Genomic DNA, 27,547 nt, shown 5'->3' on the forward strand with positions numbered 1-27,547 from the left:
TCTGGCTATGATTTGATACACAAGAATGGAACCAGGCGAGTGCAGTCCCACCCAGCTGGATGACAGGAGAGGTGGAGGATGGTGGTATGCTCATCTGTGTCAAAAGCTGCAGGCAGGTCAGAAGGATGAGCAGGGAGAGCTTGTCGGTCACAAAAAGTCATGAGACATTGATAAGGGCCATTTCAGTACTGTGGTGGGGCTGGAAACCCGATTGGAGGGATTCAAACATGGAATTGCGGGAACAATGGGCACAGATTTGGGAGACAACAGTCAAGGACTTGAGAGGAAAGGGAGGTTGGAGATATGGCAGTAGTTTGCAAGGAGGGTTCATAATGCTGGTTTATTTTTTCAATGGAGTGTAAACAAGGCCCTTCAAACAAAGTGTGGCAGCACAGACACAAAGTAAACAGCGACGACATTAATGGCAGAAACAAAAAAGGTTCTCTATGTATCTGCACAAACTCTCTCCATGCGTTTTCCCTCCCATCTCAAATCTGTACCCAGGCCAACATCCCCAGCATTGAAGCACTGACCACACTTTATCAGCTCCGTTGGGCGGGCCACATTGTCCGCATGCCAGACACGAGACTCCCAAAGCAAGCGTTCTACTCACAACTCCTTCACGGCAAATAAGCCAAAGGTGGGCAGAGGAAACATTACAAGGACATCCTCAAAGCCTCCTTGATAAAGTGCAACATCCCCACTAACATCTGGGAGTCCCTGGCCAAACACCGACCCAAGTGGAGGAAGTGCATCCAGGAGGACACTGAGCATAGAGTTTCATCGCTGAGAGCATGCAGAAAACAAGCGCAGGCAGCAGAGTGTGTGTGCGGCAAACTTATCCTACCCTCCCTTTCCCTCAACGACTATCTGTCCCACCTGTGACAAGGACTGTGGCTCTTGTATTGGACTGTACAGCTACCCAAGGACTCATTTTAAGAGTGGAAGCAAGACTTCCTTGATTCAGAGGGACTGCCTATGATGACCCAACCAAACTTTTCATATTTTATTCGTATCTTGACTATATTTGGGAGGGGGGTGGGGAAACCAAGCCATCAACAGAAGCAAGTGGTAGAACACACTTTGTTCAAAATTCAGTTTTATTCAAGACTATTAGTCTCATTAAGAAAATGATTTTTTTAAAATCAAATACAGTAGACTCTCTCGAATGGTGTCTTTGGGACCGCACAGAAAGCTTTTAATGAAGGTGATGGGTCTCTATAAATGCAACTAGAGACCAGTATATAGTGAGGGCACTGTAATGAAATGAAGCAATATTGAATACTCATACAGCAGGCTGTGACTGGATAAGGCAGGTTCATTCCCAGAAGTCTTTAGGCTACTGCCTTCAATCTCAATATTGTAATTTAACCACACATTTAAAAAAAAAAATCCTTGTTGACCAAGGTGGGGTTAGAGGCCACAGAGCAGGAGTTTAAAAAAGGTAGAATGGAACACTTCCATTCTTCACATATGTAATTAAAAAAAAAAGAGACCAATGCTACAACTAGGTTTACAAATCCCCAGCATCCTTTAAGCTTTGAGGAGCACCTTCCAATGAAGCAGGCTGCACATTGGCAATGGGCAGGGAGATATTGCCGAGACACCATTTTGTACTGTGGCCTTTTATTCAACTAGAAACCAGTCGAGACGCTCCACTCATTTCACGTGGGACTCTTGCCGGCAGCAGAGAGAGAACCCGATTGGCCAGGGCTGGATTCTGACCCACCTGTAATCGTCGAACACAGACGCACAGCAACATCCAACTCCTGCCCACAGAAAGAAGAAAAGAATTGCAGAAGTCTTTATAATGGCGGTTTTAAAACATAAGGAAAAAAAAATTGCTCCCAAATCCTGCTGAGCTGCCCTATACCATCCCAGTCTAATGGGCAGTCACAAGACTACAGTCCCCTGGAGTGCTACTTCATTTAAAATAGACCACCACCTCAATCAAGCAAGGTACAAATATATCAAACAGAAACTTGCAAACAAAACATGTGAAAAGAAATACAGATTCAGGCAACACATGAAAGGGAATTGTTTAAGTGTTCAAAGTACCAACATTTTGAGGGAAACTGTTCAATTTTGCACAGGCAGTACAAGTAGATACCCTACCATTCAGCTCTGGACCTCCAGACCAGCAGTTGTTTTTGAGGGAGTCTGGTATATTTGGAAACTCCAGCTACAGAGCAAGAGATGTTGTCCAAACAATGTAGGGCAACTTGGGTATCAGAACATCTGATTAGAGATGGAAGGAGTGTGAACAAAAAGATGAATTCAGAGAAAAGTAAGAGGGAAAAGGAAAAATCAAAGGAACAAAAACCACACCAAATTGGCAGCTGTTTTAATTGGCGATGGAATTTGAGTGTTTTAGATTACTCATCGTGGTGGGGGAGGAGATCCAGATTTAGCCACTGCAGGCCAGTGAAAGTTTGAGATGAAAGCACATTGCTGCATCAGATCATTTTAAAATCAGGAACACAAGCACATTTTAATTAATGATACATAACCAAAAAATTATCAATTTTGAAAGAAAAAGACTTCGAATCAGTTACCCAAACAATTCAAAAAAAGGGGCAATTCATTTCTCAAGATTTAAATTTTGAAATTAAGTTTTGAGCAATCAGACTTTCTAATAGGATGTCTCAAGTGTTCTAAAGGTTTTAGAATTTAATTGAAGTGGAAACAATCAGATACCACATTACCATTGTAAAACACCAATGTAGAAAGTCATTTTCACATCTGTGGCATGCTATGCATGGTAAAATTGAAACAGGATTAAATATACCCTTCTATATAATGCAATCTTAAAACATTTAGTAGCCTGCAAGGCATGTCTAACATAAATCAATGTATGGCTTTGGTTTTCAACACTATTTTACATCATAAAAAGTTTCATATCAACACTGCAAGTATTCATGCAAAAGTATTTATACATATACAATCTAAACTAGATCATTCTGCTTTCGAAAGCAGAATGCAATTTCCTAATTGACTGCACATGAGCAGAAAGGCCACATGTGAATGTCCATTTCATCTGAGGTCAGATGACATCCCTGAAGTTTGGGAAGAGGTCACGTACAAAGTAGCTGTGTCAGCAAGTGTGGAGACCACAGAGTTTCCATTCGTGCTCGAGCTGCCCAGCTTCAGCTTTTCCAAGTACTCGGCATGTACCGGTTTATGACGCTGCAAAACCTTGATAGCATCTTCAACTGTAAACCATTCTCTTTTCCTTCCTGTAAAAGCAAAAGTATGTCAATTCAACTTGTTCTGATAATGATCCTGACCATAAGGACTTTCAAAAAGTATGAAAAAAAACTGGTTAGCAAAATTAAAGCCCACAACACAGTGGCAGCATGGATAGAAAATTGGCTAAGGGACAGAAAGCAGTAGTGGCGAATGGTTGCTGTCCAGACTTGGAGGTATAGAATGGTCTTCTCCAAGGGATTGGTACTCGGACCACTGTCCCTTTTGATGTATATTCATGACTTGTGTATACAGGGCACTTCGGGGCGGTCTTTGGCTAGGGACTCCCAGCTGTTGGTGGGAATGTTGTAATTCATTAAGGAGGTTTTGAGGGTGTTCGAGTCTCATCGCCGAGAGCATGCAGAAACCAAGCGCAGGCAGCGGAAAGAGCGTGCGGCAAAACCAGTCCCACCCTCCGTTACCCTCAACGGCTGTCTGTCCCACCTGTGACAGGGACTGTGGTTCTCATATTGGACTGTTCAGCCACCCAAGGACTTTTTTTTTTTTATAAATCAATTCAGAGGGACTATGATGATACAGGGCATCATTTCAAAGATTGCAAATGACATGAAACTCGGAAATATAGTAAACAATGAGGATCGTAACAGACTGGTGAAATGGGCAGACACGTACCAGAGGAAAGTTAAACACAGAAGTGTGAAGTGATACATTTGGTAGAAAAAATGAAGAGGCAATATAAACTAAACGGTACCATTTTAAAAAGGGGGTGCTGGAACTCAGACCTGGGGGTGTACGTACGCAAATCTTTGAAGGTGGCAGGACAAGTTGAGAAGGCGGTTAAAAAAGTATATGGGATCCTTAGTGTTATTAACAGAGGAATAGAGTACAAGAGCAAGGAAGTTACACTAAACGTTTATAAAATCATCATCGGCAGTCCCTCGAAATCGAGGAAGACTTGCTTCCACTCTGAGTTCGCAGCTGATTGGACTGTACAATACGGGAATTATAAATTACTGGTTAGGCCTCAGCTGGAGTAGTGTGTTCAATTCTGGGTACCACACTTTAGGATGTTAAGGCTTTGGAAAGGGTGAAGAGATTTAGAAACATAGAAAATAGGTGCAGGAGCAGGCCATTCAGCCCTTCGAGCCTGCACCACCATTCAATATCATGGCAGATCGTTCACGAGAATGGTACCAGGTATGAGGGACTTCAGTTATGTGAAAACTGGAGAAGCTGGGGTTTTTATCCTGAGCAGAGAAGGTTGAAAGATTTGATAGGTGTTCAAAAATCATGAACGGTTTTCATAGTTTCTCTTCGTTTCCAGTGGCAGAAGGGTCAGGAACCAGGGGACACAGATTTAAGGTAATTGGCAAAAGAACCAGAGAAAAAGTGAGTTATGATCTGAAATGCACTGTCTGAAAAGCTGATGGAAGCAGAATCAATAGTAACATTCAAAAAAGAGAATTGGATAAATACTTGAAGGGAAAAGATTTACAGGGCTGTGGGGAAAGAGGTGAGTGGGATTAATTGATTAGCTTCACCAAAGAGCTGGCATAGGCACGATGGCCTCCTCTGTGCTGTATCATTCTATGAGAAGGGACACCATTTGGTGCCTGGAATACTGATCCATGGAGACACTCCAGAATAACCTCAAATAATTACCCCACACCAGAATTGAGGGCCCACCATGCAAACCTGCCAAGCGTAATCACACATTGTCATAGCGCATGCCCCAAGTGGCAATACACCAATTAGGAGGAGCCAACACACTGGTTACAAAGGTAGACTTCAAAAAAGGTGCACAACCAGGACCTCTCGTCAACGGTGACTGAATAAGTTAAATTGTGTTTTCATTACATGGGTTTCTGGGAGCATTAACTGCTGTGGAGATCAAATTCCATTACTCGATTTTCCCACCCATGAAAGCCACAAATCAGTAGCCTTCTATATGACTCGCTCAAATTAAAATGGTAGATACAAAAAAAACTCTGCAACTATGTTGTTTAATGAATTACCTGCAGATTTATCAGAAACGCCCCTCGTCCCAATGGTCAAGGGGGTTCAAATAAGGGAAAATATCAAATATTGTCCCTCGAAAAAAAAGTGCACATCTAGGATCCCCTTCCCACCCCATGAATCTGCTGGGTCATTCATAGCCTCAGACAGTTACTTCCCTCAGGTCAGAACAATGCTTATAGCAGTAGATAAAGACTTCCAGTAAATGAAAACAGCAAACATTCAAACTGCAAACCAGGACGTTAAAATAGAAACTGAGCGCACTAGCCATTAATACATCACTAATCAATACGAGGCAAGAACGAGAACAATGGACTGGCTTAAAGAAAGCTTATGCGCAGGTTCAACTTTAAGGAATGACTGCACCTGAATGACAAAAATCAAGTTATATAGGAACAGGAGGAGGCCACTCAGCCCCACAAGCCTGTTCCATCATTCCATTAGATTCTGGCCGATCTGTACCTCAACTCCACTGACCTGCCTTTGCTCCATATCCCTTGAAACTCTTGCCCAACAAAAATCCATCTTAGTCTGAAAGCTCAAATCGCCCCCAGCGTCCAGAGTCTTTTGGGGGGTGGGGGGGAAAAAGAGTGTTACAGATTCCCACTACCCTTTGGGGAAAAGTGCATCCAGATTGCCCCTCGCTCGACTCCCCATCAGAAGAAATTGTTTCATCCTATCTATTCTATCAAATTCTTCACATTTTAAACACCTTGATCAAATCACCCCTCAAATCTTATAAACTCAAAAATACAAGCCAAGTTTATCCTCATAATCTTTAGCGTCTGGTATCATTCTGTTGAATGTGCACTGCTCCCACTCCAAGGTCAATATAGCTTTCTGATGGGTGGTGCCTAGAACTAAACACAATACACCAAGAAGTATTGACGAAGGCTCTGTATAACAAGCAAAACCTCTACCCCTCTAATCCTAACACCCACCCCATCTCCAGAGATAAGGCCAACTTTCCTTTATGTCTGGTTTTAACTTAAGGTTCCTTTAATTCAGTCACTAAACACAAGGTTTTTTTTTTTAAAGCTAGTGTCCGAATTTTGTCCCAAACTGAACTATGTACAAAAGTTGAGAGTCATTGGTTGCCTATAGAACTTGACGGAAAGAGCCATGCTATTGTCACAGGCTTATTTGTTCAGTTATGTGCATGACAGCCAGTGGGCTGTTATTCTAATCGAGGAAGTTCTGGTAATTTAAGGATAATTAAGGAGCTGTAACTGTTTTGAGTCTGAGACGGCATGTGGAAATTTCCAAGAACTATTGTTCAAACTAGCACAGCTCCTGTAGTGGGAGGAAATACAAGAAAATCCATACGTGTACAAGTTATTTTATACAGGGATTTTGTCAGCATTTAGATTGGATACATTCATTTTCCCCTCGGAGCTAAACAGAAATTCTGATGGAAGTGTGTGATCATTTGTTCATCTTGTTAAATAAATTCAATTGATAGCCTCACATTTTTATCTGTGAAACTCAGACATTACATAGGATATATGGCACAGAGACAGGCCATTCAACCCAACCAGCCCATGCCGCCGTTTATGCTCCACTCGAGCCTCCTCCCCAGTCTTTCCTCAGCTAACCATCAGCATAACCCTCTATTCCTTTCTCCCTCATATGCTTGACCAGCCTCCCCTTAAATGCATCTATACTATTCGCTTCAACCACTCCGTATGGCAGCAAGTTCCATATTCTCACCATTCCCTGGGTAAAGAAGTTTCTTCTGAATTCCCTATTGGATTTCTTGGTGACTAGTTTATATTGATGGCCTCTAGATATGCTCTTCCCCACAAGTGGAAACACACTATCTACTCTATCAAAACCTTGCAATATTAAAGACCTCTATTAGGTCACCCCTCAGCCTTCTCCGAGAAAAAAAAGACACCCCCAGCCGGTTCATCCTTTCCTGATGAGTATACCCTTACATTTCTGGTAACATCCTTGCAAATCTTCTCTGCACATTCTCCAGTACCTCTACGTATTTTATAATATGGCGACCAGAATTGTACACAGTACGCCAAGTGTGGTTTAACAAGGCTCGATACAGGTTTAGCATAACTTCACTACTTTTCAATTCTATCCCTCGAGAAATAAACCCCAGTGCTTGGTTTGCTTTTAATGGCCTTGTTTAATCAGTGTCACTACTTTGTGATTTATGTATTTATACTCCGATTCCTTTGCTCCTCTACTCCACCCAGGCTCACATCCAAATAATAAGTGACCTCCCTATTGTTCCTACCAAAATGTAGGACCTCATTTATCTGTTGAAATTCATCTGCCAATTATATACCCATCCTGCAAGTTTATTAATGTCCTCCTGTAATTTGTTGCAGTCTTCCTCAGTATTGACGATCCATCCCAATTTGAAGTCATTTGCAAATTTAGAAACTGTGTTTGATTCCAAAGTCTAAATAGTTATAAAATTGTGAACAGCGGTCCCAGCACTGATCCTTATGGATCACCACTTAGTCACTCTGAATAGCTACCCCTCCACCCCTACTCTCTATCTTGAAGCCAGCTAGCTATCCATTCTGCTACTTGTCCCCTGACTCTGCAGTCTCTGATCTTATTCATTAATCTATTGTGGTATCTTATCGAAGGTCTTTTGAAAAATCTAGATAAGTTACCTCTACTGCATTACTCTTGTCTACGCTCATCCCTTCAAAAAAAATCCAATGTTGAGTTTGGTCAAGCAAGACTTTCCCTTTTGAAATTCATGCTGACTATTCATTATTATACAGGTACAACCTCCCAAATCCAGAAACCTCGGGATAAAGGCCATTCTGGATGTTGGGTATTTCGGAACATATTTCCGACGTCCCGAATCCATAAACGCCTGAGCCGAGGTTCAGGTATTTCCGGATTTCAGAACAGAAATTAGAAATCCTTCGACCAACTTCTGTGTACGCTGTACAGGGCCTGTATTTTCTGATTTAAATCGCTGTGTACGGACAGCTTAAATAGAGATGCTTCTGAGAAGCCTACACAAACAATGGATATCTTAAACCCTGTAATACTACTGGATGTCCTTGTAATTAAAGAGATACCGTGTACAGGTAATAAAATTTCACTGACTTATTTTAGATCTCTTGCAGTATAGTCCGGCTTAATGACTCTAGCTGTTCTGTATTGGTCGAACATGCTGAGCACTGAGTCTAAGAAAAAATGGCCAGTTTTCAGAATACTATTTTGTAATGCGCCGATTAAAAACCGTGCACGCTGCTTAAAAAGAGGGGTCCGGATTTCAGAACATTTTCCAAATTTTGGACAACCTCTCCACCAATCAGCACGATGTCCGGATTTGGGAGGTTGCACCTGTATTTTTGGTTTCTAGATGTAGTTCTATTAGGGATTCCATTATTTTTCTTACCACCAATGTTAAGCTGACTGGTCTACAGTTCCCTGGACATGATCTATCTCCCTTCTTAAAATTAGGTATTACATTAGCTTTTGCTAGTCCTCTGGCACTACACCTTTTTCAAATTAATTATTAAATGTGTAGTAATCACTAGATTCTTTTAAATTGTGTGGATGTATTCCATCCGGACCAGGAGTTTTATCCTGAGTTTGATGAGTTTATTTAATATATCCCCTCTATTTTAAATGCATTTATTACTAATCTCATCATCCAATGTCATGCCCACCCGTTTTATTTCCCTGGTAAATACTGAAGCAAAATAATTTAATATTTCTGGTATTATCCTGTCCATCCCCAAGTGATCCAATTCGCATCCCAACCTTACTTTTTGCCTGTAAAAATGTACTATTTTGCTTAATGTTCTTTTCATTTCTAGTTCCTCTTTGTCATCCTAATTGTTTTGATTTCTCTCCCAATCTCTTCGTATTCTCCATCATGCTCTCATAGAAACATAGAAAATAGGTGCAGGAGTAGGCCATTCGGCCCTTCGAGCCTGCACAGTCATTCAATAAAATCATGGCTGATCATTCCTCAGTACCCCTTTCCTGCTTTTTCTCCATACCCCTTGATCCCCTTAGCCGTAACGGCCATATCTAACTCCCTCTTGAATATATCCAATTAACTGGCAACAACTCTCTGCAGCAGGGAATTCCACAGGTTAACATCGGAATGAAGAAGTTTCTTCTCATCCCAGTCCTAAATGGCCACCCCTTATCCGAAGACTGTGTCCCTTGATTCTGGACTTCCCCAACATTGGGAACATTCTTCCCGCATCTAACCAGTCCAGTCCCGTCAGAATCTTATACGTTTCTATGAGATCCCCTCTCATCCTTCTAAACTCCAGTGAATAAAGGCCCAGTTGATCCAGTCTCTCCTCATATGACAGTCCAGCCATCCCTGGAATCAGTCTGGTGAACCGTCGGTGTACTCCCTCAATAGCAAGAAGTCCTTCCTCAGATTAGGAGACCAAAACTGAACACAATATTCCAGGTGAGGCCTCACTAAGGCCCTGTACAACTGAAGTATGACCTCCCTGCTCCTATACTCAAATCCCCTAGCTATGAAGGCCAACATACCATTTGCCTTCTTTACTGCCTGCTGTACCTGCATGCCCACTTTCAGTGACTGATGAACCATGACTACCCAGATTTCCTAATCTGCCGCAATTCAGATAATATTCTGCCTTCGTGTTTTTGCCCCCAAAATGGATAACCTCACATTTATCCACATTATACTGTATCTGCCATGCATTTGCCCACTCACCTAACCAAGTCACCCTGCAGCCTCTTAGCGTCCTCTTCACAGCTCACACCGCCACCCAGTTTAGTGTCATCCGCAAACTTGGATATATTACACTCAATTCCTTCATCTAAATCGTTAATGTATATTGTAAAGAGCTGTGGTCCCAGCACTGAGCCCTGCGGCACTCCGCTAGTCACTGCCTGCCATTCTGAAAAGGACTCGTTTATCCCGACTCTCTGCTTCCTGTCTGCCAACCAATTCTCTATCCACGTCAGTAATTACCCCCAATACCATGCGCTTTGATTTTGCACACCAATCTCTTGTACGGGACCTTGTCAAAAGCCTTTTGAAAGTCCAAATACACCACATCCACTGGTTCTTCCTTGTCCACTCCGCTAGTTACATCCTCAAAAAATTCCAAAAGATTCGTCAAGCATGATTTCCCTTTCATAAATCCATGCTGACTTGGTCCGATCCCGTCACTGCTTTCCAAATGCGCTGCTATTTCATCCATAATAATTCATTCGAACATTTTCCCCACTACTGATGTCACGCTAACCAGTCTATAACTACCTGTTTTCTCTCTCCCTCCTTTTTTTAAAAAGTGGTGTTACATTAGCTACCCTCCAGTCCATAGGAACTGATCCGGAGTCAATAGACTGTTGGAAAATGATCACCTACACATTCACTATTTCTAGGGCCACTTCCTTAAGTACTCTGGGATGCAGACTATCAGGCCCCAGGGATTTATAGGCCTTCAATCCCATCAATTTCCCACCGAACAAGGATATCCTTCAGTTCCTCCTTCTCACTAGACCCACTGTCACCTAGTACATTCGGAAGGTTATTTGTGTCTTCCTTCGTGAAGACAGAACCAAAGTATTGGTTCAATTGGTCTGCCATTTCTTTGTTCCCCATTATAAATTCACCTGAATCCGACAGCAAGGGACCTAAGTTTGTCTTCACTAATCTTTTTCTCTTCACATATTTAAAGAAGCTTTTGCAGTCAGTTTTTATGTTCTCTGCTAGCTTCCTCTCGTACTCTATTTTCCCCCTCTGTTGAATTGTAAATTTCTCCCAGTCCTCAGGTTTGTTGCTTTTTGCCAATTTATATGCCTCTTCCTTGGATTTAACACTATCCTTAATTTCCTTTGTCAGCCATGGTTGAGCCACTTTCCCAGTTTTATTTTTACTCCAGACAGGGATGTACAATTGCTGAAGTTCATCCATGTGATCTTTAAATGTTTGCCATTGCTTATCCACCGTCAACCCTTTAAGTATCCTTTGCCAGTCTATTCTAGCCAATTCACGCCTCATACCGAATTTATCTTTCCTCAAGTTCAGGACCCTAGTTCCCGAATTAACTGCGTCACTCTCCATCTTAATAAAGGAATTCTACCATATTATGGTCACACTTCCCCAAAGGGCCTCGCACAACAAGATTGCTAATTAGTCCCTTCTCATTACACATCGCCCAGTCTAGGATGGCCAGTTCTCTGGTTGGTTCCTCGACATATTGGTCTAGAAAACCATCCCTAATACACTCCAGGAAATCCTCCTCCACCACATTGCTACCAGTTAGGTTAGTCCAATCAATATGTAGATTAAAGTCACGCATGATTACTGCTGTACCTTTATTGCACACCTCCCTTATTTCTTGTTTGATGCTGTCCCCAACCTCACTACCACTAGGTGGCCTGTACACAACTCCCACTCGCATTTCTGCCCTTTGATATTCCCTAGCTCCACCCATACAGATTCCACATCATCCAAGCTAATGTCCTTCCTTACAATTGCATTGATTTCCTCTTTAACCTGCAACGCCATCCCGCCTCCTTTTCCTTTCTGTCTATCTTTCCTAAATGTTGAGTTCCCAGCCTTGGTCCCCCTGGAGCCATGTCTCCATGATGCCAATCACATCATATCCGTTAACTGCCATCTGCGCAGTTAATTGATCCACCTTATTCCGAATACGCCTCGTATTGAGGCACAGAGCCTTCAGACTTGTCTTTTTAACACACTTTGCCCCTTTAGGATTTTTCTGTAATGTGGCCCTTTTTGTTTTTTGCCTTGGGTTTCTCTGCCCTCCACTTTTACTCATCTCCTTTCTGTCTTTTGCTTCTGACTCCATTTTATTTCCCTCCGTCTCCCTGCATAGGTTCCCACCCCCCTGCCAAATTAGTTTAACTCCTCCCCAACAGCACTAGCAAACACTCCCCCTAGGACATTGGTTCCGGTCCTGCCCAGGTGCTGACCGTCCGGTTTGTACTGGTCCCACCTCCCCCAGAACCGGTTGCAATGTCCCAGGAATTTGAATCCCTCCCTTTTGAACCACTCCTCAAGCCACGAATTCATCTGAGCTATCCTGCGATTCCTACTCTGACTAGCACGTGGCATTGGTAGCAATCCTGAGATTACTACTTTTGAGGTCCTACTTTTTAAAATGTTGCTCCTAGCTCCCTAAATTCATCTTATGGGACCTCATCCCATTTCTTAACCTATATTGTTGGGACCTATATGCACCACGATAACTGGCTGTTCACCCTCCCTTTTCAGAATGTCCTGCACCCACTCCGAGACATAGAAACATAGAAATATAGAAAATAGGTGCAGGAGTAGGCCATTCGGCCCTTCGAGCCTGCACCGCCATTCAATGAGTTCATGGCTGAACATGCAACTTCAGTACCCCATTCCTGCTTTCTCACCATACCCCTTGATTCCCCTAGTAGTAAGGACTTCATCTAACTCCTATTTGAATATATTTAGTGAATTGGCCTCAACAACTTTCTGTGGTAGAGAATTCCACAGGTTCACCATTCTCTGGGTGAAGAAATTCCTCCTCATCTCAGTCCTAAATGGCTTCCCCCTTATCCTTAGACTGTGTCCCCTGGTTCTGGACTTCCCCAACATTGGGAACATTCTTCCTGCATCTAACCTGTCTAACCCCGTCAGAATTTTAAACGTTTCTATGAGGTCCCCTCTCATTCTTCTGAACTCCAGTCATTGACCCTTGCATCAGGGAGGCAACATACCATCCTGGAGTCTCGGTTGCGGCCGCAGAAATGCCTATCTATTCCCCTTACAATCGAATCCCCTATCACTATAGCTCTCCCGCTCTTTTCCCTGCCCTCCTGTGCAGCAGAGCCACCCACGGTGCCAGGAACTTGGCTGCTGCTGCTCTCCCCTGATGAGTCATCCCCCTCAAGAGTACCCAAAGCGGTGCATCTGTTTTGCAGGGGGCCCCTGCATTACCTTCCTTGCACTGCTCTTCCTGTTGGTCACCCATTTACTATCTGGCTGTGTACCCTTTACCTACGGTGAGACCAACTCGCTATTCACGTCATTCTCAACATCGTGGATGCTCCAGAGTTCATTCATCCACAGCTCCAGTGCCGCAATGCGGTCAGTCAGGAGCTGCAGGCGGATGCACTTCCCGCACACGTAGTTGTTAGGGACACCGGAAGCGTCCGACTTTCCATGTAGTACAGGAGGAGCATAACACGTGTCCAAGCTGTCCTGCCATGACTTAACCCTTAGATACACTTAAATTGGCAACAATGCTAAAGGTTACTTACTGATATTGAAAAGAAAAAAGCGCTACTCACCAATCACTTACCCCCTTGGCTATATCACCTTTCAATTTCTTTCTACTTTTTTGCCTCTCGCTGAAGCTGCACCGGCTGGCCTTTATAGGCCTCCCGACTCCACGAACTCCCACCTCTCGGACTGCTGTCCATGTACTTAATGTATGCCTCGTTCCTTACCCTTAATTTTTCCCTTATGGCTTTATCCATCCAGGGTATTTGTTTTTTTTTTTAAAAAAAAGCAGAATATATTTTTCCTGGACTCGAACACCATTTTAAATGTTTCTCATTGCTGTTCATTTTATTTTCCCAAGTTCTATTTTCAGCCCCTCAAACTCAGTTTTTCTCCAATCTATTATCTTGGTGGTCTTCATACTTGGGTCCTTCTCAATTATCTTAATGGGTATTATATTATAGTCATTATTGCCTAGATGTTCCCCTACTTTTACTTCTCTTATCTGCTCTGGGTTATTTCCCATTACTAGATCCAATAGTGAATCCTCCCTTGGACTTTTTACATATTGGGTTAGAAAGGAGTCCTGTACACACTGTAGGAACTCCATTCCCTTTACCTACCTCTTCTGTCCAATTAATATCAGGGTCTTTGAAATCCCCCATGATTATTCTAGGTTTACTCATTTCCTTAGTTAGTTAGTATATTTCTTTCTCCACCTCGTGGTCTGTTGACTACCCCCATTAGTGGGTTTGATCCTTTATTATCTTTTAGCTCTATCCACATGGATTCTATTTTTGTCTTGCTGATAGCTGGGTCACTTTTTTCTGCTGCCATATGTTATCCCTAATAAGTTTAGCTACTCCACCTACTCTTTTCCCCCCTTCTATCTTTTCTGTTATACCCTGCAATGTTTAATTCCCAGTCCTGATTTTTCTGTAGCCGTCTCCAATCCATATGTCTGGTTCCTCTCAATACGATTGTAATAAATCAGGGGAGCTGGAGACAGACAGTTTAATTCATTTTTAATAGCAGTTCCTCTCACCTTGATCTTTTTACGCTCCTGTTCTATAACTATTTATTCCCTAGCCATTTATGTTCTTGCATACTTTATTCTTTCCTATGCTCTCCTTTCCTGCCGTGTTGCTCTGCATCTGACCCACTACAAGGATTCCAGCTCCATTGCAAAGTGCCACAGTACAGGGGGACCTGGTGATACTGGTGCATGAAACACAAAAGGATAGTATGCAGGTACAGCAAGTGATCAGGAAGGCCAATGGTATCTTGGCCTTTATTGAAAAGGGGATGGAGTACAAAAGCAGGGAAGTCTTGCTACAGGTATACAAGGTATTGGTGAGGCCACATCTGGAATACTGCATGCAGTTTTGTTTTCCATATTTACAAAAGGATATACTTGCTTTGGAGGCAGTTCAGAGAAGGTTCACAAGGTTGATTCCAGAGATGAGGGGATTGACTTTTGAGGAAAGATCGAGTAGGTTGGGCCCCTACTCATTGGAATTAAGAAGGAGAGGTGATCTGATTGAAACATATTGAAGGGGCTTGACAAGGTGGATGCAGAGAGGATGTTTCCACTGATGGGGGAGACTAAAACTAGAGGGCATGATCTTAGAATAAGGGGCCGCTTATTTAAGATGAGAAATTTCTTCTCCCAGAGGATTGTAAATCTGTGGAATTCACTGCCTCAGCTGTGGAAGCTGGGACATTGATTAATTTAAGACAGAAATAGACAGTTTCTTAAACGATAAGGGGATAAGGGCTTATGGAGAGCGGGCAGGGAAGTGGAGCTGAGTCCTTGATCAGATCAGTCATGATCTTATTGAATGGCAGAGCAGGCTCGAGGGGCCGTATGGCCTTCTCCTATTTATGTTCTTATGTTTCCCTTTCTCTCACCGAGATCTACCATTCCCTGCCAAAGACACCAGACCCAAGTACGGCAGCTCTATTCCTGTTGCTCTCCGCCCCATAGGTTTTCATACCATCTCCTGCCCAACCATGGGAATAGGGACTTATCCATTCATCACTTTTCAGCCATTTGATTTTCATACCCCTGTTCCTCAGAGAGCCAAGATGGACACAACATAGTGAGGTACATAAAACGAGCAAGCAATGTATTGATGTGGACCCACCCTTTATAATGTGTTCTCTAGCCTGTGAAGGAGGCTGCAACTAGCTCCAATCAATTCACGGTTTGTATCCAAACAATTTGAAAGCAACAGCCCCACTTGGTTACTTGAAAACCTGGGACCCAAAATCCAGGGACACTTGGCAACAGCAGTCTCAAGGAATTTGTAAGATTAGTCAGCACAATGATCCCCAAAATTTGCATATAGCAACAATACATCTTGTGCTCCCAAACACTCCCTCTACTCCAGCCCAATTGTTTGAGGAAGCCTGCGTTATATGTACCAGAAAGGAGAAGCTATTTCAGCACAGCTTCCAAGATACCACGTGCAGTGAGACAATCTCTTAAGGCAGCGGCAACTCATTTAAGCCAGATCTCTCGATCCCTATACTTATCACTGCTAAATCCATATTATGTGAACACCCATTTGAATATGGAGCCCTATAAAAAACAAAGTGTAACTGGAACTTTTGATTCATAAGGAAGCCCTTCGGAATTTCAAGGCCCACTTCACACTGTAGACTACAATCTAACCAAAGTCAAATTGGAGAGCCTTACTGGATCAACGTCCAAGGCGATACGTATTTTCCATGGGGTTCTCAAATTTCAATAAGGATCTGGAGGTCCATAGATTGTACCCAGGGGACTGTTTGACACTAACCAAATTATTTGCAATTGTATGTTGAACTCTTCCTGTGTGGAGAAGTGCTAAATCCCCAAATCCAGAATGGGTCTGAACCCCATCATTCTGGAGACAACAAAAAGCAGCGAGTTTTCTGGCTGAACGGTACTTCCATGACCTGGGAAAACAGAAGCATGTGCATCTCACGGGCAGAAACTCGCTTTAAAAAAAAAAAAACAGCACTATCGCAAAAGGGTGACTCCCTTGAATGTTAGGGGCCGGGGGTGGGAAGACTATAGCAAAGGTTGCGAGTTTTCTACCTGACAAGATGGTCCAATTCAACCATTAGATAGGATTTGTCACTATCAGGGACAGTGTTGCCTCCCCTTTCAACACTAAGCCATAGCCAAATAGTGACCTTGATCTCCCGCTGGATTTTATGAATTTTGAAAGTTCTGGCCACTTAAATATGGGACTGTGTTAAAATCAGCCTTAGAAGCTCTGCTTTGTTGATGGTTTTTGAAAATTTCCAAAAAGTAGTTGCTCCTAATTTGAGAGGAATATTTTTCAAAATGTCTCCAAAAGGTTATGCCCAAAGATAAACATTGAGGTTTGAGCAACAGCAAGGCTAATCTATATTTAAGTGGATGTGATAAGTGTTATTTGAAGAGCGTTCATTTTTCTGCACATGCTGATGGAAGATTAAAGAACTAAGTGTTCTTTTATTCAAAATCCCAGCAGTTGCCCTATTTACTGAAGGTGTCTATAGCATCTCCCACAAGCAAGGAGGTAAAATTGAAAATGGAGCCTCAGACACTATACAGTTGCACAAGGGGAGGAAGAGCCACTTTAGTAGGCAAATAAACCTACCTCATTAGCAACTTGGTCACATCAACACGGCACCCTCCCCCCCCACTCCACCCAAACAAAATGTTTCACAAGTAATTAATGTAATGGGTAGAAGACTATTAGTTCATTTATTTTACCCTTCCAAAACACACACTAACATTAGCTGTTAAACTTAGAAATGCTTGCACACTTCCAGACCGTGAGCAAAGTAGGAGCTCACATAGGAGCCTTAATCATTTCAACCAAATATGCACCCATAGTTGTCACGAGCTCCCACGGAAATTGCAGTCCAGTCTGCCCTGCACAAATTGTGGTGCAATACACTTCATTATTGGAGCAGATGTACCTTGGTGCTTGAGGAGTACTAGTTGAGAGTTTGGGAATCTTAAAGGGAGACATGCCAATTCTAGAAAGCACTATTTATACTCCTCCACAAGTGTCTGCATCAAGCACTCCATGGCAGGTGTGGTTTGGGTGAAATCCAGGCTAAAGTTTCTTGTACCCTGCTCCAATGTTCCTTAACTCAACATTGAAAAAGTGCCTATTACTGCACTGGTGAGATTTTCACTTTACACAAAAAGGTAGCCGTTAAAACTCATGAATTGATAATTGATGGCAAATTTTGGGTCATACTATGCTGCAGGTCGTCAGAAACATGGAACTAGGTTAACAATTGCCAAATTTAATTCATGTTAATCTCCTGTGGCATTGCCCAATAAGTCAGGGCACTCCCCCAAGGACCAGACGGAGCATTATCCTGAGAGACACACTGCTATTTTCTGCTGGAATGAAACAGTGTGGTGCTTTAAAGCTATAGGATCTAATTACAGTTGGGGAGAAAAACTAGTTATATTTATTTTTCCAAATTGGCCCAGAGCAATCAGTATCTTTGCTCGTTTCAACAAGGAGCCTTCCCTTCACCCCCCCCCCACCTCCTCCTCCTCCCTTTCTCCCCCAGGATAGCTGTGAAATTTCAGTGGAGGATGGCAGAATTTCCCCCAGCCCCCCAAAAAAACAAGGATCAGATTACCAATTCAATTAAGATTTATTTTTTTGTGCCAAGATTCTCCACCTACTTTTGCAAACATAGCACTTAAGTCTAGGCTTAAACTCCAGGCTTACAACAACACCCGCTTTAAGTCACAATATGTATTACAGTTGTGAAATTCACTTTAGGGCAATTTTCTTTGGGCATCTGTATTATTATACTAAACATGTTGGAAGTACGACAACTCAATTGGGATGAACGATAGTGGATTCACTGCCAGTTGCATTAACAGTAACCGTGGAATAGTTTGAACTCACCAATGTTGACTGAATCCTCCCAATCTTCCAGAATTTCTGTCACTATGAGAATATAGACATAGGTTCTGTGCTTTCGATCTTGATTCTATTGGAGAAAAATATGTTCAAAAGGAGTGAAAATAGAGAATCTACAAACACTTATATCGCTAATACTTGGTCCTCAGCATTTCTGCGAGCCATTGTATGGGAACCACTAGTATAGATACACATTTCATAATCATATCGCACCATTTCCAAGAATGGAGCTTGATCAGGACACTCAAAAGGGTTAGGGAAGAGAGAGAGAAAATATTTATATTTTGTACAACTTTATTTACGTATACTTACTTTTAAATTTCATGTGCTTCATTGGCAGATCTGTCACAGTCAATATCAATCTTAAGAACCACACGAAATTAACTTGCTAAATTATGAGCAATAAGTTTAACATTGGTATTGTTGTGTAAATGGATAGTTCTATGTTACGTTTCCCACGAGGAGGTAGTTTTAAACAAGTCATGATGAAACTACATCCTTTTCATAGCTTTAATGTCAAAGTGGATTGGATTGAAAACTACACAAGGATGAAATGGGCCATAGCCTGGGTAATTAGAGGGAAAGTAGCAGTGAAGCAACAGTAGGAAGGAAATGAAGCAGGAAATTGGTAGTTTTGGAATATCCCAGCGGAATAAATAGGGTTGTGTTGGCTAGACTAACAATAAAAAAGGACAATAAAATACACGAGTCATCAGTACCAACTGTCGACACAGAAAGGCGGCGAGAGCTTAGGGTATAGAAATTTTTTTAGCCACAATGTAAAGGAGAATAGCAACAATTCTTTCTATAAGCATTAGGATAATTGAGGGGGTGCAGTCACTGAAAAATGAGTGAAGAGAGACTACCGTAGGTAACAAAATGGCAGATCTGCTTATAGTATTTGAAAACTTCTTCACTCGTTAAAGGCTTGTGGTGGAGAGAGAACAAATACATGCATTAATAGGTAGACAGTTCTTGTGGGCCAAGAGCACTAAAACTTTCCGAGTCTCCAACCCAAAATACTGAACGTTATGGAATGTAGCAAAGGGACCAAGTGTAATTTTTCTAGTTTTGACTGGAGCTCTGCTGAAAAACAGGAGGGGAAAGACAAGGAAAAGTCAGGCAACTAATAGCCACATGCCAGCAGTAGGAAAATTACTAGAGACCAGCTCGAGAGAAAATAAATGAATACTTAGAAGTGCATGGACTGATCAGAGACATTCAACATGGATTTAACAAATGTAGGACACGTGTTCTTTCAAAAAGAATGACCAATTTAGTCAATGCCAACTGTACATGAACTGTGGGAGGCAAGGAGAGGTAGATGTTTACATAGACTTCCAGAAAGCATACAAATACCACAATTCAAGGTCCGTGGCAGAAAGGAAATGGGACAGTAAGGACAGAGATTGCTGGAGGGCAGACAGCAAAGAGTGGTAGTATGGATATTTCTCAGACTGGCAGGCAGCTGCTAATGGGTGCCCCAGGGATCCAATACACAGAAATAAATAAATAAAATAAATAAAATAATCTACACTTTGACAAAGGAATGGATATCAAAAGGTAGCTGATACAGGTTGAACCTCCCTTATCCGGCATCTTCAGGACCTGGCCTGTGCCAGATGAGGGGAGGTCAGTGGCCTGGGGAGGGAGGGGGAGGAAATCGGCGGGCTGCAAAGTGTCAGCGGCCCCAGTGGGCCGAGCGAGGACACAGCCCCAAAGCTTGGGTGGAGGTCGGCCGTATTCTGCTCATACAGCTCCCTACTGCCAGAATCGCCCTGGATAAGGGAGCCCCAACCTGTACCAAACTGGGGAGTTGCAGCAAACTGACAGGACTAAAGCAGAAGACTACAAAAGGGCAGTGGTTAGGAGAATGGGCAGATACGGCTTACACGTGTGAAAACATTTTAGAAAAAAAAAATGAATGGAAATATATCCTCATGATTAATTTCTCGTTGCAGTGGAGGAGCAGAGATCAAAAGGTGTGCAGATACACCAATCCATAAGAGTATGTGAAGAGGGACAAAAAGCATAGAGGACAAATGGGATTATAATCGAAGAGGATCGTAAACAGGTGATTATTTTTGCTCAATAGTTAGGCCACATCTGAATACTGTATGCAGTTTCTGGTTCTTCATTATAGTGGGCTCTAATTGTCCAGGCAATTTCAGAGAGGATGCCAGGAATGAGGTGCCCGAGTTAGAAAGAAAGGCTGTATGTTCTCGAACTGAAAATTGTGGGATTTGATAAAGCGGTTCAATGTAATAGACGATGTAAATATTGAAATTCCTACCACAAGGTTATCTAAGGCACAAGGCCATGTTCTCATAAGCACTAGATACATACAAAGCAGAGATTAGAGGAAGGGTTATTGTAAAAGTATTGTAAAGTGAGGTACTTTGCCACAAGCAATGATAATGTTCAGTTAAAGTTTCAACAACATTTATAAATGAGCATTTAAAAGCAACAAACTCACCTCAAATATGCCCAGTAACCTTCCCAACTTTCCTTTTACACCAGCCTGCATATAGAAAAAAAAATTGAGTAATTCACATCATAGGTTCTCCAAAAAAAGGGATTTCATTGAAGATAGTCATCAGTTTGCACTGATTTGCACAGAGTGATCGTAAATAACTTTGTAGGCCTAGAAAAGTCTTGCATTTGGGCTTTGGACAAGAATGAGCAAATCCCAGCTCCACCAGCAGCTCAGCTGGTGTAGCCACAATTAAATTCTGGGTGTGTGCTGATTCAACTGACTTCAGGTGGGGTGGTCGTGGATACACTCAAAACTAGCCAGTTCTAAATGTCACAGGACAGGAGAGTGGAGAGCATGTGCTCTCACAGGAGAGAGAGAGAGAGAGAGAGAGAGAGAGAGAGAGAGAGAGAGAGAGAGAGAATCAGTTCAAACTGTCACAGGAGTATCCAGTCGTGCCCCGGTAACTGCCCCCAAAGGAAGTGGAGTGTGGGAAATTGCGGGAGCAGGACTTCCACGCCGGGGGCTAAAATTCCCGGCCCCAGAAGGTTACCGCCCCCAAGATGGGAGCCTGTGCGGGGAGGCAGAGGAAAGATGAGGGGAGATGGGGCAGGGGATGGAGGGGAGAGTGGTGGAGGTGGGAGGCGGAGAAACCCAGGGCGGGGGACAGGAGGGGCCACATTGCAGCGGAGGTCTGGGGGGGGCAAAGTGTGTTGAAGGGGCGGGCCTGAGGGCTCGGTGCAGGGAGTGTTCAGAGTGGGGTGGACGGGTTGACTGCGCAGATGGATGTGGTGTGGTTGGCGTCGCGGGGGCGTGGCTCTGGGGTGGCCGGGGCTGAGCGTTCGTTGGGAAGGATTTGGACGGGACGGGGCGGGGGAAATGTTCCCGGTGTTGGGTGGGTCCGGAGCCAGGGGGGGTGGCATGCTCTTGGGATGAGGGGTGGGCTGTTTGGGGCTGGGATTGGGAGAGACTTCTTCACTCGGGGAGTTGTTGGCCTGTGGGGTTCCCCTGCCGCGGAGAGTTGTTGATGCCAATTCATTGGATGTGTTCGGGAGGGAGTTGGATGTGGTCCTTGCGGCGGAGGGGGGGGGGGGGGGGGGGGGGGGCGGGCGCTGGGGTGGGTGATCAGCCATGATCTTGTTGAATGGGGGTGCAGGCTCGAATGGCCTACTCCTGCACCTTGTTTCTGTGTTTCGAGCTAGAGTTAGGAAGGGGAAAATGGGCAGGGGTCCTCATCAATATGCTAACACCTGCTTCAAGTGTGCAAGCGTGGACATTGGACAAGGACAGGGTAATGCTCGTTGTCAGAGTTTAGTCAGGTAGAACAGCAGGGAGCAAATCCTGAGCACGCTGCTGGGCCTTCTAGGATCTACCAGCCGTCTCACATATCCCACAAATTGTCATTTTAAAGACAATGTTGGAAACAGCAGCATCTGTGCCCCTCCGAATTACCAGCACATGCTAGTTTGGCCTTTGTAGCTTTAAGCCTAACCAGTGGCTAGAGAGTACAGTAGAATGTTATAGTATCCTCTTGGTCCACATCTCAAAGATAAAGCCTTCCTCCAATGAGAGGTCCATGTTCAATATGGATACTCAAAACCTTTGCAAAGCAATTCATGAAGTTGGTGCCTTGTAACAGTTTATTGGACACCTTCAATGCTGGCTCAAGTTTGTTTTCAAATTACAATTTGCAAACCCATGTGTAATTACACCTGATCTGATACTAAAGATGGTTGGGAGGCTAAACGAAGTAGTAGTCTGAACTAAGGTGGTGTAATGTTGGTGGCCGTTGAGCTGGTAAAGCCGAGCCGTCCTCTCACCCCAGTGATGTACAGGTATTCCTTGGTTACCAATTCGGAGGGCCTCACCCAAAGGCTGTCTTCCACCCGCCAAAAAAAGCTCATGTCCATAGAAGCAGACTCATTTTATTTAATACCAACCGACTTTCTTTAACTGCCTAGTCTTTGTTAACACCACAAATTAAATCAATAGTAGAGACAGCTGGATAGTTACATGCAAGCTGATTTGGGAAACTTAAATTGCAAGAGGAAAAAAAACACGAGACCGTTTAAATCGCTGATGGGCCCACAGGCAATTACCACATTGCGCCAACACTCCTGTGAAGCGCCTTGGGCCATTTTACTATGTTTCAGGAACTATAGAAATGCAAGTTGTTTTTGAGAAGGTAGTGCCAATTGCACAGCAAAATTTTATATTTAAGAAAAAATTCAAAACAAATTTCAAGTAAGTCACAAATTTACAGGTGATGCTTAAATTCCCCCCACCACAGAAGCAGAATGCAAAACATCTCAGCCAACAATTAGCTATCGACAGTTTAACAACTAATCCCAGAAACTATGTGCAGATTAATGGCTGGTGTGGCAGACCAAAGGGAACAAATATACATCAGGCCAATTCCCCAAACAATCCAAAGAATGGGAACGTTCAGTGCATTGAACAGCAGGAATAGACCCATATGCCCAGAATTCTTGACACAATGTGCTTGATCCACCTTCACCAGCCCCCTCCCCCCCCATTCATCCATTGGTTTAAACATCCACTCCCTCCATTATTGAGACACCCTGTCTGCCATGTGTACCATCGATAGGAGGCACTGCCACTCACCAAGCCTTCAACAGCAGCCCTCAAACCCACGACTTCCACCACCTAGAAAGACAAGGGCAGTAGGTGCATGGAAACCCCACCACCACGTTGCAAGTCACGCACCATCCTGACTCGGATATAAAATCTTCGTTCCTTCAATCATTGGGTCAAAATTCGGAAACTCCCTACCCAACAGCACCGTGGAAGCACCTTCACCACATGGACTGCAGCAGTTCAAGAACACCCACCAGCTTCTCACTGGCAATTAGGGATGGACAATAAATGCCAGCCTTGCCAGCAACACCCACATCCCAAGAATGGAGAGAGAAAAACAATTCCAAGCAGTGAGTAGGACCGTGGTGCTACACATGTGAAGGAGAGGACATGGCCATCCTCACTATTATTCTATTCAGAGTAAATATGTACATCTATAGGGCCCAAATTTCCCCAACCCCTTTTTCTGGCACACTCACCCGAGGTGCACCGCCTTTTGTCCGCCTCCAAGCCGAAAATCTTCCTCCCGATTCTGGCTGCTCCCCAGCCTCTCCTTGGTGGTGGCATCACGTGGCCAGTGGACTGGGGGCAGAGCCAGGTCCTGGCACTGAACACAGTGCCAGGACTGCTGCACATGCACACTAGAGTGTGCGCGCATGTGCAGTAGCTCCTGGCAGCCCGAATCTGTGAGACGCTCTGCAGGCTGTGGGGGAGGGGCCCGAAGCACACCACCTCTAGCCCTGGCTTAATGGGCTCCCTCATCGACAGCCCGTTGTGTTCCCCAAGGTAGGACTTCTATTTTTTTTTAAAGTTGTTATTTATTGATTGCTTGTTACTTTGGTCTTTGTGCTTTAGATGCAGGGTCCCTTCTATTTTTTTTAAAAAATTTGTTAATTGCTTATTACTTTGTGCTTTGTTTAGTGCTTGGTGCAAAATGTACTGCTTTGTTTAATGTTCGGTGCTTTAAATGTATTTATGCTGCTTTGCTGTTGTGAAGGTGTTTCGTGCTTAGCAAGGTCTTCCCTCCTCCCCCCGCCACTTATCTTTGGCTGCCTGCGTTGATTTCTTAATTCACCGCAGGGTTTTTCAGAATGTACACTTACACTGGACTAAGTTAGTTTGGACTAAGTTTTAGCTTGCTCAACTTGCTTAAATGGCCAAAACAGAAGTAAGTGGCAGGTAATGCACCCTTTTGGAAAAAAAAACTAAAAACCTAATTAACTCACTTACGCTGGAGCAACTTAAATGAAGAGAATTGCAATTTTTAAGTTACTTCAAAAAGATAGAGCAACTCCTGGGGAAACTTGGGCCCATAGTCCTTAACTTGGAAGTTTCATACAAAGCATTCTGTGCAAGATCCATAACCTGCCAACAAATGCCTTCTGCAGCAGATTTGAATAGCTCCAATACAGGTCAATAAAGTCCAGTGTACATGTCGTCAGGTCCAGGCAGGTGCAGTGTCCAGCAAACCGCTCAGTCAGACACCACCTCAACAGTTCTTGGTATGATGCCTCTCACATTTGCTGAACCCAACATAAAAATCACAGACCTGTTACTTACGCAGCTCAAATGTTATGTCAACTAAACAGCTGATCAACAAAATAGACAACACTATTGTGCAAACATGTTTGCAATATATACAGAGGTTTATATTTTTGTGGCACGACATTTTTTGTTTTGATATTACGTAACTATGCAGGGTATACCAAATGTTTCTTGCCCACTTTCTTCCCTATTCTCCCATTCCAATGTAATCCTCAGAATTCAGGGTTACATTTCTATCAATTATACACCACCAATCCAGCTACTTCTCCAATTGGCTTTACACCCACTATTGCAATGGTGCTGCTGATTAAGCCAGGCAAGTACGAGTTGCTTTACTAGTGTTAATCTGCATCACTATCCAGATCAAATTTTGCAAATGCCAGTTCTGAAACCATAGCCCAATTTCTGTAGTGGCTTAAACAGGAAGCATCAGAGGGAGGAGTCAAAGGCAGTTTGCAATCATCATATGGAGCTAAAGTACAACCCATTGAAAACAGGAGAGTTGAATGATTATTTAATAGTGATAAATTGGATCCAAACTGCTTTTTTGTACCTAAACTTTTAGAAAACTACATTTTCTGGCCACTCTGAACAGCTAAAATGTACGGCCACCACCAGCCTGAAACTAGAGCCAATGCATCGCAGGTGTGGGAAAGGGGGTTTGGCAAGTGTTTGGTGTGCCAGGTTTAATTACATTCAACCTGCCACACATGGCTAGTTGTACACTGGGTGGGACCTGGAGATGCAGGAGACGCAGGAGACATTGACTCATTAAGTGGGCGGTGGCCATGTTTGTTGTCTTCAACACTCCTGTTGTGAAAATTACCCTGCACGATAAACAGGATTGTTTTAATCAGGAATCCAACTCTGCATGTAATCAGTCTACTTGACTGCCAACACCCAAATTAAAGATTGGCACATGAATAACATCCTGCTCGGCCTGATATGGTGCTGGAAACATTCAATAGTTCTTTTATGCTACAGTGATCATCATACCCCCTTAAAAAAAATCTTGCTGAAATCCATTATCACTTCCAACCACAAACATTCACTTTTTCCACTGCCCACCCCATAGTTGGCTCCTTCTGTTCCATTGTTGCTCAAAGGGCTGGGACAGCTGCTCCTATTGGTGGGAACCACAGACCAATTCAGCTTTAGTCTAGGCCTCTGATCTTCAGAGGCCTGCAATCTACTGGTTGCTTGGAAGCTGTACCAGCACATGAAAACTCCAGAACAGCAGCACTACCAATGTGACTGGATAAATATCATTGTGTGTTCCCCAAAAGAGCCTGAGGCTTCCCGGCACACCACGTGGGATCTGCCATCATCTCAAACTCTGCACTGGCAGCCACTCACCACCGTGAATACGAGTATTAACCAAAGAGTCATAATTTAGTAAGGTACCCAAAACTGTAGCTGTTTAATCTGCTGTTCCTTTTCTCTAACACACTGGCTTCTCCTCAATGCTGGCTTATGTTCATTTCCAGCTTCAGTCATCCTGTATTAAGCTTTATTTTCCCACTCAAACCAGAGTTTCACCTCTTTCTCCCTTCTATTTCCAACTTACGATGTCGGCGTTCCTTCTGCAGTCCATGCGGTTATCCTTAGCTCCTTTGAAGTGTCCAATTTCAATGTGTATGAGCTAAAACTCTCACCTCTAACTCATCTATTGCAATACAAGTCAAACTTTCTAAACTTTGTTTGTTGGTTGGACAATCAAGCCTATTAAATCCAACGTGCTCTCTAAAAAAAAAAAAAACATTCTTGGCGACTTCGATGTTCAATGACTTCTTCTCTTCCACGGATCAGACCATCACTGAAGACTGTTTCCTTGCTAGTCTGGCTGGCCTCAAACTGGTCAGCCAGCCTACCCACATCCTGGATAAGCCCTGTAATTCAGTTATTTTCCTCACCTGTAATCCTAATTTACAGTGCACTAGTGAGATCTTCTGACCACCACAATGTCAGCCTCAGGAACGCTATAAATTGCATTCTATAAACCAATTCCATCTGAAGTGATGAGAATTCTATGCTGCATTTCCTTACCACACCAGCTGTTTTGTTTACTCTTGACCTTTCTTTCTGTGCCAGAAATAAGTGAAGGTACTCTATTTTTCACATCTCCACACTATGGCCCCAAGTTTCCACACGATAAAAAACGGGCGCCCCTCCGAGCTGGGCGCCTGTTTTTCGCGCCGGAAAAAAAACGCGCGATTCTGGAGCGCCCTGCAGCTCCATGTCTGCTTGGCGCGGCGCCCAGGGGGGCGGAGCCTACCACTCGCGCCGATTTTGTAAGTAGGAGGGGGCGGGTACCATTTAAATTAGTTTTTTTCCTGCCGGCAACCCTGCACGTGCACGTTGGAGCGTTCGCGCATGCGCAGTGTGAAGGAAACATTGGTACTCGGCCATTTTTGTAGTTCTTTGTAGTTGTTTAATTTTTGAACATTTTTTAATAAAAGCACATTGCCATCAGCACATGAGCACTGAGGCTTCTTGCAGCAGTGAGAAGGCTGCAGGAAGCCTCAGAAAGTTGAGGCAGTCGTTTTCCCGACGGCCTCCCCCCCG

The 27,547-nt window shown here is 43.5% G+C and overlaps 1 protein-coding gene across 1 annotated transcript in view; it reads right to left on the reverse strand.

The window, feature by feature from the left end:
* Window positions 1–1,082: 1,082 nt before the first annotated feature.
* LOC139278634 (diphosphoinositol polyphosphate phosphohydrolase 2-like) overlaps window positions 1,083–27,547 on the reverse strand; it is an 80,901-nt gene continuing 54,436 nt past the window's right edge. Inside the window, exons 3-5 of the mRNA XM_070897641.1 lie at window positions 20,843–20,887; window positions 18,352–18,436; window positions 1,083–3,236 (exon numbers count right to left, since the gene is read on the reverse strand). Of these exons, the coding sequence (XP_070753742.1) occupies window positions 3,034–3,236; window positions 18,352–18,436; window positions 20,843–20,887 (333 nt within the window). The 3' untranslated portion in view covers window positions 1,083–3,033. The remainder of the gene's footprint in view (window positions 3,237–18,351; window positions 18,437–20,842; window positions 20,888–27,547) is intronic.

Source organism: Pristiophorus japonicus, chromosome 13 (genome assembly GCF_044704955.1).
Source record: "Pristiophorus japonicus isolate sPriJap1 chromosome 13, sPriJap1.hap1, whole genome shotgun sequence".
In the NCBI taxonomy this organism is placed as follows: domain Eukaryota; kingdom Metazoa; phylum Chordata; class Chondrichthyes; family Pristiophoridae; genus Pristiophorus; species Pristiophorus japonicus.